Here is a 12113-nt window from a genome sequence, read left to right as displayed (position 1 = left end):
CCAGCTTCGTCTAAATTCTCAAGCAAACCATTCGTCAATACTGATGATGCGCATTCGTGTTCACAAAGTAATGTTACAGATGAAATGCTTCATTTACAAACGGAACATGGCTATGGCTATCTCAGGCAAGAAAAAAACTTGTAGAACCCTACCCAGAGATTTACTTCCAACCGCCAGCACCACTGATGCCATCTACACTCGTGTCGATTAGCCTATGTATCATAAATTTTGGAAGGTTCACTTACTCTTCTTTCTCCACGCTTGCTGTTCGTGAGGAAATATAGCACCAGCCTCATCATAAGCCCTCTTGTTCATTTCATCCAAGAGAATGGCCGCTGCCCACTTGATCTCAACCATACGTTTCTCAGCATGTTGTCTCTTGGAGTCTGACATCGCAGTATCGAGTGTCTTCTGATGGATCTTGTTCAACACTGTTTGGGTAGTCTCGATGTCTTTGACTGGTGTGCGCCCTCTGTCGGGCAGACCAATGAGTTCGTACGGGTCTTTCCGCTTTTCTTCGTCGCTGTCGGAGTCGTCATCGTCGTCGTCAGAAACGAGCTGATTTTGTGGGATCGGGGAGGACCGCCGTGGTCTTTCCCTTTCCGGTAGCACGCGCTGCTGGTTGTATGATTGACTATCCAAGTCATTTGTTCGGTTTCTGGAGGCATCCAGCTGTCGCTGTCTCTCCTGATCCCGTCTCTCTTGATCCCGCCTCTCCTGATCCCGTCTCTCCTGATCTCGCCTCTCCTGATCTCGCCTCTCCTGATCTCGCCTCTCCTCCTCTCGCCTCTGCTGCTCCCTTTTTGCGGCTGCTTCCTGACGTGTTTGCGCAAACCTTCGTGCAGCATCAATCTTTTCCTGCTCTGTCCTCTCCGTCATCTCACGCGTCTTACGATCCAGCTCGTCTTGTATGCTCTTCGCTTCGTCAATGCGCAGTGTTGTGTCCTCTTTCAAATTATTTTCAATCCTGTTCCTTTCGAATCTTTCCTGGGCCTCCTTGAACTTACGAGCCTTCTCTTCCGCTGCCTCAATCGTCTTCTTCGCTTCAGCTTCCAACCTGGCTCGCTCCTTCACGGCTAGTTCATCCTCGTATCTGTTCTTCATCTTCTCGTTGCGGTTGTTGTCTTTGTTGAGTCGGTCGAGATAGAGCTCGTTTTTGTCTTGTTCGGAGGACCCTTGGATTTGAGCGGGCGCTGGGGCTCCATGCGAGTGCACTACAACGTTCTGGGTGGGAGCTGAAGCTATATGCGAGTGCACTACAACATTCTGGGTGGGAGCCTGGCCAATCATCGCTGGTGGTGGTATCTGCTGATTGATGAAGAAGTTTGGTTGGGGCAAGTTGAAAGAGTAATTCTGTTGCATCTGCTGGAGGAAGGACTGCTGGTGCTGTCCAAGCTGGAGGAAAGCCCATCCGCCATGACTTGAGAACACCAAATCCACGATGTTTTGAGCGGTGATCATCATATCGTCAGCCACTAACGAGAAGCCTTCCAGTCGTAGGACTTCTATCTCTTCCAGTAGGATATGAAAAGCCATGACCAGTTCCTCGTCAGGGTAAGCACTCAACGCAAAAATCGAAATCGGGTGCCGGCGAGTCAGCACAGAACGGCGAAATCGGCCTGAAATACGGAGGGTAAACATGTCGCAAGCTGAAAAGCCAATTCGGAATATGATACTGATGTGAGTACGATGATGATAGATAGAAATGCAGGAGATACGATGGGGAGGGCATGCGCATAGAAAAGGACGGCTTTGTATTGCGTGCGGGTGCGCTCTTCGTGTGATGCTTAATATGGAATCCCAAGGGCGACTTCCAATACCCACCACATGTCAATAGTTACGCATGTCAAGCGTCGGCCTGTGAAGATTCGATCATCCTCGTACGTGTTTACCGCAAACGTCGTGGACACTGTAACGCACCAGGCTTCTTGGGCCACGCCCAATCTTGGAAAAAATGTGGTGAAGCATGATCAACCCGAAAGATTCACAGTCGTTGATAGCAAAGGCAGAGTGAGATCAGCGTGATGTGTAGGAACTTGCAACCTTCCCATAATTGAGAACGCGGAAGGATCAATAGCCAATGATGTCATCATTACTAAGCAACCCGAGGTCCACTCGCTCATCACCACAGTCGTCCATAATCATAGCAACAAGCACGTCTGGATATGAATCTAGTACCATGTATCTCTACTACAGCGGCTCTGTATGGTAAAAGTTTCTGGCGATGTCAGCGCAAGTAAGTGCCCATCGCTGGACAGCGCCATAGCGTGTTGATCCACAGCAGCCTGAACGCGCACAACAGCATGACATTCTATAGGTCACATCAGACACGCTTTCTCTGAATCGATTTCGTGTTCATTTGATCAAGCTACCAGTTCCTCAACATCTCCATATGCGCAACAAATTCCGACTTCGTCATGCTCATCCGGCCCTCTTTCTAAACTAGGTGCTTTCCCTGTTCGCCCAACGTAGCCTGACGCCTCCTACTTGGCGCCATGCTCCGCCTTCCAAGCCGCATATTCTCTGTCGTCCTTCTCCTTCTCCGTCTCGGGGCGTACTCCAAGGCAGTTGCCATAAGCGTCAAATTCTTGAATCATATGTTTGTCTGGCAGCGCTGCCGGGGACGGTAAAGGAGCTGGGGCTGGAGGGGGTACAAAAGTTATGTTTTGCTGTGGAGCTGGAATGGTCTGGATGGTAGCATTCGGCATTGGCGCTGTCTGTGTGATTGAGGGTCCTGACCACAGACTCGGGAATGAGCCTAAGCTTTGCTGGTGCAGACTGATGCGTGATATGCCCATGAAGCCTCCGTTCCTCCGGTTAAGGGTAGACATAATTCTCGACTGAGTCTGCTTCACGCCTGGTTGTTGAAATACGGATATGAACCCGCCCATTCGCTTCTCATCGATCTCATTGTAGAGACCAACAAGGTCTTCATCCGAGAAAACATCCAGTTGAAGATACCCCCAAGGATGTGGGTACAGGTGCATAGAAGGAGCACCGAGTGATCGCATAGTGTTGAACATATTTCAGTAGCGTTTTCGATGATATTTCTGTGTGCTTCGAAATATGGGTACAAGTTGGCTTTGCTCAAAGTTGGAGGGAATGGGACCGTAGATAATCAGGAAGGGTAATGTTTAGTATAAAGAGGAGGTACTGCGGAGATGGCTTTTATGATAGACTGACATTGAAGTCAGGGGTCTTGAGTATGTGTCGATTGCCAGCATGCTGTGGAAATGTGATACCTGAATCGTATCGTTCCGCAGGGACACCACTGAGTCTTCACATGAGATCGTGAAGGTTGTGAACAAAGAACTCCTTGTGCCGACGTACCTTAGTTTACATGATACGTAGAGACCGTGACCGATCCTCAATAAAAACCTACTCACGTTGCAGAGAAGATCTACTTTGTGACAGTCTTGACGCACACTCCATCTACCGGGCTCTGAATCTAGCATAGCAGCGGACCTGTTCACATTCCGCCTTTTGCAGCGCATCCAGTGATAATTTAACCTATGAGATAAGAGCAGAATGTAAAATCAGCATCATTTACAACTACTTAATCATTGGATGTCTCCGCCATTGCTATCGTTATCATCATCCCTCCTTCCTTTCCCACACCCCCATGCGTTCTTCATCCTCCATCATCGCCCGGAGCCATTAGCTTCAATCGCTATCACTGTCGTAATCGAAGAACCCTCGCCTTCCAAAGCTCCTAGGACTTCTCACATACCCGATGCGTGGTGTGACAATTCCCCCAATCACAAAATTTTGCACCGGTGTAGAGGTCATAGTCAGTGTGGCCACAGGAGCAGGAATGCTGAGCACCTGAGGTTGTTGCAGTTGCTGATAAACCACGTTCTGCTGCAGCTGCGGCTGTACTTGCTGGTGGTAGATGACATTCTGCTGCGCGGGTTGTTGTACTGGTGGCTGTTGTACTTGTTGATGGTAGATGACATTCTGCTGTGCAGGCTGTTGGACGGGCTGCTGTTTTACTTGCTGATGAACGACGACATTCTGCTGAGGCGGCTGTTGAGCTGGCATCTGCGCCTGGACTGGTGCTGGTGCTGGCGCTGATATCTGCATGTTGATGTTACCACCCCCTCCCACTTCTCCGAGCATCACCGCGCCGTGCGTCCTGAGATACTCTTCGATCCTACTAGCCGTGCCTCGAACGTTACTTCTTTCCGGGAACTTCTGCAGTTCTCTGTACATGTTGTTGTGTGTCTGAAGAAGGTAGTCCAGACTCTGCCTCTCGATCCAATCCAGGGGCCAAGGATGCTCAGGATAGTCATCCATTCCGCAAAAGTTAGGAGCATGCCTATATGAGAATGCCATTCCAAAAGGCATGATAAGCAAGGTACGCGTAGACGGTCTCGGTATTATGCGGTATTGCGGTGGGTTTTCTTATCGTGTCGATCTGTCGTTGGCGAGGTTTTGCTGATGCTGGTGATGAGTATAGTCAAAAGAAGGGTTGGGAAACAAACCTTATGTACTTGGTAGCGTACAGATTGTATCACGGTCTTGGAAAGCCGCGAACACGCAGCTGTTGCGCACTAGCCTTCTGTGACAGGAGACCTAGTTCACTGACGACGGATACGATCAAGGGAACGCCATGAGTTGTCTTTGCCAACGGTGCATACACCATCTCTCGGAACCGTGTTTGCGAACATGATATCCGAATGTTCGATGCCTCTTCACAATAGTCGGCAGAAACGTTGTGCGTGGAACAACACAGAAGTTGAGGTGTTCCTGTCACGTCAGCGAGCCTTCACAATTTCGCAACTAACGTACCCAACCCAATCCCCACTCTCCCTCACCCACATCCCCAATCCCCGTCCTAGATCTACCTCTATAAGTCAAAGTCCACAGCCTAGGACTATCTCGATAACATAACAACACAGCATTACCAACTGAACACAATGTCAACCTCCCCAACTCTGAACGCCTTCTCTCATCCCCACCCCTGGGCACCCACCACCATCCGCCTCTCACCCACTCCATCTCTCATCTCTGCCCAAGCCTCCATAACACACCAACTCTACATTCTAGACTGCCGCGGCCACGATGCACGCGACATGCAGCGAACGCTCAACTACATCACTGCCGAGCTGCGGATGCGAGAGATCGAAGACCTAGCTCTAGCAGAAGCCAGTCGCAAGATCGCAAGTGCGGAGGGCAAAGACGGTAACACGGAACCCTGGATCAAGAAGAAGGACGGAGGTGCGCGGATGCGGGAGATGGAAGATGAAGATAAGCGCTGGGAGAAGGAAAGTGGTGGAAACCCGCGGTGGGGTGAGGGTAGGACTGCGCATCTGTACGGCAAGTAGGCGATCACGTTCACGGTACCAAGCACTGATTCAGTGATGAACTGGAAATGGATCGAGATCCTGCAATGCGCTATCAAGTAGTAATGTATATGATACATGTTGCGATCCAGTATTGCTTGGGTATCATACCTGTACGCCTGCAAATGCCCAAACTTTCGAGACGCTGTGTCAAATCAATCTTCCGCGTCTCCTCCGCCGCGCTCCATGCGCGCTCTGATGTCTCTCACTAGTGCTTTAGCATCTTCTACTTCTACGCCGTCTTGGCAGAGCTCGTTCGCCAGTTCCATGGCCCGTTGGTACATGCCGCGCATGTACTCCCACCGAGCGAGCCAAAGTCGGGCTTTGCTTGTCGTTGCAGTGACGCCGACACCACCGGCAGCTTCAGAGCCCACTTCTTCGTAGTCTGGCCCTTCTTCTTGTGCAAGCACCAGTTCCATGTATGCAGCGCATTCGTTCATGTTGTTTATCCTCTCGTACAGCAGGGCGATCTGGTAGAGTACTTCGGGATCGAGGATACCTCCACCAAGACCAGTGACCTCACTACTCCCGAAAGAGGCACCAACGCCGGCATCATAGTATGAGCCTGCGACTAATGCGCGTTTGTATGATCGAATGCCATTCATGATCTTGCCCACTTTGCCGAAACATTGGCCAACCGCCATCCATAGCTTTGGATCGTAGGGTCGCAGGGCAGCAGCGCGTTGGTGATAGAAAAGAGCGTATGAGTGCATCTCCAGCATTTCGTATGTCTGACCAAGTCCATACCAGGCGCGATAGTCTTTCCTGTTGACGTCGACGGCGCGACGATATGATTCAATAGCGGCGTGGGTGTTCTTCATTTCCACGAACTCGTGGCCCATGAGCGTCCAAGCGGAAAGGAAGGTCCGGTCTAGAGTCAGAGCTCGCCGGAAGTACATGACGGCCTTCTCATGCTCCGACTTGAGCGAGTAGTAGTTTCCTACCACGCAACATGTCTCTGGTCGGAATTTGTCGGTCGCTGTGGCGAGCTGTGCCAAAAAGGCAAGCTTGGGTCGCATACCCATGACATACAAGATATTGGAGTAATTGTCAAGATGATCGACCCGGTGTGGATCTGATACGAGCAAGTCGGAAAAGATCTGTTCGGCGTCGTCGAAGTCTTTGTTGTGGTAGTGGAGCAATGCCCGTTGGGTCTTTAGGAAGGCCGATGACGGGAAAATGGTCAGTATTTGCGACAGCGAAGTATGAATCTGTTCGTTGACCACGTAGAGCTCCTGAGATGACGTAACATGGAAGATGAAAGTCATGAGGTTTTGCGGTAGGCGTGTGACGATGCCATTGAGCTCTTCCATGGTGGTCAGTAGAGCTTGTAGCTCCTGCCACGCACCCCAGTTGTATGTGTATTGGTGAACACTCTTGATCAGATAGTCGATGGCAAGCTGCTCGTTCTTTCCCTTGGCCAGAACCATGCCGTATAGGTACTCCAGCCAGCCCTGCGGTTGCCGCCCGCTGTTGGGCATGTCTTTGAACCACTCTTCAAGAACAGCAGATACTGTGGGCAACTCCTTGTTCAAGGTGACGCCTCCATCTTGAGGGCCGAGAATCATCTCGCTGTCCTCGTTCATGCGCTTCTCCCCAGCTATGTATTTGGCATAGAGGGCAAGGAACAGCGCCTTCTGACTGATGCCCTTCATTGTATCGTTGGACAGCTTGGACTTGGATGGCGTGACCATCTTCGCCTTCCCCTTGGCGCCTTGCTTCGCCTTTGCTGTAGGCGTAGCAGGTGCCTGTGAGGCGCCCTTGGGCAGAGGGCCAGGCAGGAAGACGGCGGCGCATCGATCATACTCGCGGCAGTCGAAGTATGTCTTGGCGAGGAGAAACTTGTGCGTCTCACGTGCTTCTAGACGTGCTTCGATGGGGTCTTTGCGTACGAGTTTGGGTGTCTGCGGCGGTTGCGCATCCGACATGGGGGAGTCGACGTCGGTGTCCGAGCCTTCGTCATCGGCCGATGGGAGCGAATCGAGTAATTCTGCGGCCCTTGTCAATATCAGCATGCAAAAGTCAGTCTACGTAACCATTGGTACTCACCATTTCGCCGAGTGATAGAGACAGCGCTCCGTGCAGCCGATGACGGCGTCCTGGAGCTGGGCCTTGAGTTGGGCCTCGTCGGCCGGCGATAGAGTTCCCATCGCGTCGCTATCAGGAAGAGATTACTGTTTGCGCGCTTCAGATCATGGTTCAGGGCTCTATCGCGTGATGTCGCTGACGCCGATGCGCGTGTTGATGGGGAGCTTCCTGTCGTGGTAGGGTGGGGCACAAACAATGGCCCGGCGAGCGGTTAAAGGTTGCGCCGCTGCGCCGCGGAAATTAGCCCCTTCACCGCCCGCACCCCTACATCTGCTACTGCCCCTCTATCTTGAACACTGCTCTGCAAAGATACCCAATTCACTGCGTTCAAGATGCCCACCACACTCAAAGAATTCGAGAGCGTATGGCCGCGCATTGTGGCCGACCTGCAGGAGCACTGCAAATCATACAAGCTGCCCCAGCAGTCTCTTGATTGGTTCACCAAGGTAGATATATCCCGAGAACGCGTCCAGGGTCCAGCTCGCTCACCATGTCCCATAGTCGCTGGACTACAACACTGTCGGCGGAAAATGCAACCGTGGCATGTCTGTTATCGACACCACTTCAATTCTGCAGAACAAGTCTCTTGACCCATCATCAGAAGAGTACTTCCGTGCTGCCCTGCTCGGATGGATGATCGAACTCCTCCAGGCTTTCTTCCTGGTTTCGGACGATATCATGGACTCTTCAAAGACCCGTCGTGGCAATCCCTGCTGGTACCTTGCACCCAAGGTCGGCATGATCGCCATCAACGACGCCTTCATGCTGGAGTCGGCCATTTACGTGCTTCTCAAGAAGCACTTCCGTCAGGAGAAGAGCTACGTCGACATGATGGAGTTGTTCCATGAGGTCACATTCCAGACCGAATGCGGTCAATTATGTGATCTGTTGACTGCACCCGAAGACGATGTCAACCTTGACAACTTCAGTCTCGACAAGTTCACCTTCATTGTCATCTACAAGACTGCCTACTACTCTTTCTACCTCCCAGTCGCGCTGGCGCTCTACTATGCCGGTGCAGCTACACCAAAGAACCTTCAGACCGCAGAAGACATTCTCATTCCCATGGGCGAATACTTCCAAGCACAAGACGACTACCTCGATGCATTTGCTGACCCAACTGTTCTCGGCAAGATTGGCACCGACATCATGGACAACAAGTGCTCATGGCTGATCAACCAGGCCCTGAAGAAGGTCACTCCCGAGCAACGAAAGGTGCTAGAGGAGAACTACGGTCAGAAGGACTCGCAGAAGGAGGCCAAGGTCAAGGAGCTGTACCACGAGCTTAAGTTGAAGGAGTTTTACGAGCAGTGGGAAGAGGAGCGCGTTACCGAGCTGAGGGCGAAGATCGACAAGGTTGATGAGAGCGAGGGCTTGAAGAAGGTCGTCTTCGAGGTTTTCCTCCAGAAGATCTACAAGAGGAGCAAGTGAGCTGAAGACTAATTATACCATAGGTGGAGAAACACCTCGGGTGTCCACAGAATCTAAACGGTCTGTCCGAACTTTCCATGTGGCTCGCAACAAATTGTCGCATCGATCAACTAAAATGCCATTGACACATATAAAGTAAAATACAACAGCTTGCAGTGAACCACCAGCGCAGATGCCATTGGAGGCGTGGGTGATGAAGGAACTTGCACATCCAATGGCATACACGTGGACGAATCGCGCTAGGCGCGGGCCGGCCAAAGTGGAGCGAGCCATCCCACCACCCTGTCGCGAGATCCAGTGACGCCGCGTCGCGTCTGCAACCACGAACCTTTTGTCCCACCACTACTAGAACGACAACACGCATGCCTCTCGTTCTCGCGTACTCATACCCGTGCACCTGACGGGTACTATGATCTATTCTTATCTTTGCGCTAAGCGCAATCTGAAGGATGGTGGTACCTGACAATATGGGGGCCGGATTCTGCGACTCAGGCGCCCTGTCAATCAAAGTGGCGTGGTTAACGATGCCCCGTCCCGTGTAAGCGACCCTACTGGAAGTACTCTTTCGTCTTCTGGTCTTTAGTACTTTACTGGGCCAGCATGTTTTCCAACTTTGCCAGTGCAATATCTGGTAATGCTCCAGAGAGAGCAAGCAAAGACGAAGGCGCTTCGCTGACCTCGGTCCTCGAGACACCCACCCTACGCGTCGAACTGGCACTTCTCGTCCTCCTCAGTATCGATGCCATGCGAAACGACCTCACGGCCACCTTTGAGCCATACAGCAACCCCGAACCGAAACCCTCCATTGCGACTCGGTCGCCCGCACCCAAGACTGGAAATCAGGCACCAGATCTCATGAGCTTCGACCAGCCGAGACAGACCACCAAACCAGCGCCTCCCACTAGGCAATCATCACAAGAACATGAGTCCACACAAATGCAGGCTTTGCGACGGAGCACCTTGACCTTTTTTGACAAATGGCGGGCGAGCGTTATGCATCGTATATGCGACGTCCTCTCTGTACGGGGTGAGACTGTCCGGCAGGCGAAAGCAAAGCGGAAGCAATTGCTGGACCAAGCCGACAGGCAAAACCAGGGCATCTCTTCGCTTATCGATTTCGACGACCTCGATCCCTTCGCAAACGCGGCTCCCACACGACCCAAGAACACAAGACACGGACACTATGAGGTAATCGAGACTAGACTGCTAGCTCTTGAGGAAGATAAGCGTGTGCTGGTCTTACACTGCCTCCTGCTGCTCTTACTGAGCTTGGAGCAATACTCGGCATATTCGCGCATCTTGTTGCTACGTCTGGCAAGCAGTCTTAAACTAGAGGCTGATTTGCTGGGCGAGCATGAGAAGTCGGTTGCACAAGGTCTGCTAGCCACGGCTGCCTCTCAGATGGACGCCGAAGCGACAGCCAAGAACCAAGCGTCAAATGACGCAGTATCTCGCCGTTGGAAGGTTGGTCTCGCGACTGTGGGCGGTGCGGTCCTGATTGGTGTTACTGGTGGTCTTGCTGCGCCTCTACTAGCCGCAGGTCTGGGTACTGTCATGGGCGGACTAGGCCTGGGAGTCGTTTCAACTTATCTTGGTGCATTGGCGGGCAGCTCGGTGCTCGTTGGATCACTGTTTGGAGCCTACGGCGCGAAGATGACAGGGCGCCTCATGGATCAGTATGCAAAAGAGGTTCAAGATTTCGAATTTCTCCCAGTCCAGGGTATGTCAAGCAGAGATTAAGTCTTGCTTGAAGCTAACTATGCCAGATCCCGATCGGCCGACGAATCAACGCGAGCTCGACTGGGCTGACGAGCAAGATGCCCGTGACCCACAGAAGCGTGAACAGCATCGGTTACGCGTATCCATTGGTGTCAGCGGCTGGCTGAGCTCCCCATCCGACGTCAGCAAGCCTTGGGAGGTGGTCGACTCCGGTACAACTGAGCCATTCGCATTGCGTTTCGAGCTTGATGCCATGCTGCGTCTCGGCAACTCCCTCAACGACGTACTCTTTGGATATGCCTTCGACGGCGTCACCTACACTGTTGTCAGTCGCACGCTTCTTGGCGCTTTGTACGCAGGTCTGTGGCCTCTTGGTCTCGTCAAAGCTGCCAGCGTCTTGGACAACCCCTTTCTTGTTGCACTCGCACGAGCCGACAAGGCTGGCAAGGTTCTTGCGCATGCTCTCATCGATGGCGTACAAGGGAAGCGACCTGTCACTCTTACGGGCTACTCAGTAGGTGCACGTGTCGTATACGCATGTCTGATCGAGCTTGCGGAACAACATGCGTTCGGTCTTGTAGAGTCAGCTGTTCTCATGGGTACACCTGCTCCTGCCAACAGCAAGCGTTGGAGGCAAATACGATCAGTTGTCGCGGGACGCGTTGTCAATGTTCACAGCACGGAAGATTATGTACTCGGCTTTCTCTATCGGTCAGCCAAACTTCAGGTAGGTGTCGCTGGTCTACAAAAGATCGAAAATGTCCATGGCGTGGAGAATATCGATGTAAGCAAGCTTGTCAGTGGCCACGACCAGTATCGGTACTTGGTCGGTACGATACTGGTCAAAGTTGGACTCGGTGATGTGGACTTTAATAAGATAGCTGAACAAGAACGCGCTCTCGAAGAGGCGGAAAGGCGAAAGAAAGAGGCTCAAAAGGAGGCTAAGCGTAAGGCAACGACTGAGCAAACAAAAGAGTCTGTCGCCAGGCCTCAGCCCCGAAGTCGACCGGTTGCTACGGCTCACGACTCTTCGAACTCTCTGATAGATCTTACAGAGCCAGAGCCTGCCAAAGCTCCAGCGTCCAACAGCGATCTGTCTGGTCTTTCCTTCACCTCCACTGGTGTATCCGCGACTGAGCAACCCTCTTCGAACGTCGAATCATCCACCCCGGCTCTGCCTAAAACATCTATGGAAGAACCCAAGAGCTTTCCTGATACCACTACGAGATCGTTCCCAGAGCCACACGATCTATCAAGCCCCGAGAACTCGGCTGTCCGGCTGCAGAAGAAAGGGACCGAAGTCGCTGTTACTGAGGTTCTTGTCTTGGAAGGCAGTGATGCTGCTAAGGACAAGAGTATTGATGACGAGCATGATGATGAGTTTGAAGACTTCGACTATGATGCCGAAGAAGTTAGTAGCGAGTTTGGAGAACTCAGCATGGTAGAGCCGCTGCCTATGGACGACTTCGATTATGGGTTGATGTAAGGGCGCATGGACCAATCACATCTTCCTGATAGCTCGCAAGGTCC

The 12113-nt window shown here is 52.1% G+C and overlaps 5 protein-coding genes across 5 annotated transcripts; 3 read left to right on the top strand and 2 right to left on the bottom strand.

The window, feature by feature from the left end:
• Nucleotides 1-237: 237 nt before the first annotated feature.
• J4E83_005989 (uncharacterized protein) lies at nt 238-1536 on the bottom strand (the record flags this gene model as incomplete). Its single annotated transcript, XM_049332904.1, has 1 exon — nt 238-1536. The coding sequence occupies one exon, from the start codon at nt 1534-1536 to the stop codon at nt 238-240; it is 1299 nt and encodes a 432-aa protein (XP_049188146.1).
• A 3383-nt stretch (nt 1537-4919) lies between these two features.
• J4E83_005988 (uncharacterized protein) lies at nt 4920-5327 on the top strand (the record flags this gene model as incomplete). Its single annotated transcript, XM_049332903.1, has 1 exon — nt 4920-5327. The coding sequence occupies one exon, from the start codon at nt 4920-4922 to the stop codon at nt 5325-5327; it is 408 nt and encodes a 135-aa protein (XP_049188145.1).
• Nucleotides 5328-5500: 173 nt separating this feature from the next.
• On the bottom strand, nt 5501-7495 carry J4E83_005987 (uncharacterized protein; the record flags this gene model as incomplete). Its single annotated transcript, XM_049332902.1, has 2 exons — nt 5501-7343; nt 7395-7495. The coding sequence occupies 2 exons, from the start codon at nt 7493-7495 to the stop codon at nt 5501-5503; spliced, it is 1944 nt and encodes a 647-aa protein (XP_049188144.1).
• A 270-nt stretch (nt 7496-7765) lies between these two features.
• On the top strand, nt 7766-8864 carry J4E83_005986 (uncharacterized protein; the record flags this gene model as incomplete). Its single annotated transcript, XM_049332901.1, has 2 exons — nt 7766-7879; nt 7935-8864. 2 exons carry the CDS (start codon nt 7766-7768, stop codon nt 8862-8864), a joined length of 1044 nt encoding a protein of 347 aa, XP_049188143.1.
• Nucleotides 8865-9464: 600 nt separating this feature from the next.
• Nucleotides 9465-12069, top strand: J4E83_005985 (uncharacterized protein; the record flags this gene model as incomplete). Its single annotated transcript, XM_049332900.1, has 2 exons — nt 9465-10584; nt 10631-12069. The coding sequence occupies 2 exons, from the start codon at nt 9465-9467 to the stop codon at nt 12067-12069; spliced, it is 2559 nt and encodes an 852-aa protein (XP_049188142.1).
• Nucleotides 12070-12113: the final 44 nt, after the last annotated feature.

Source organism: Alternaria metachromatica (assembly GCF_023757995.1).
Source record: "Alternaria metachromatica strain BMP 0045 chromosome Unknown scaffold_12, whole genome shotgun sequence".
NCBI classification, from domain to species: Eukaryota; Fungi; Ascomycota; class Dothideomycetes; order Pleosporales; family Pleosporaceae; genus Alternaria; species Alternaria metachromatica.
This window is presented reverse-complemented; position numbering and strand designations above follow the sequence as displayed.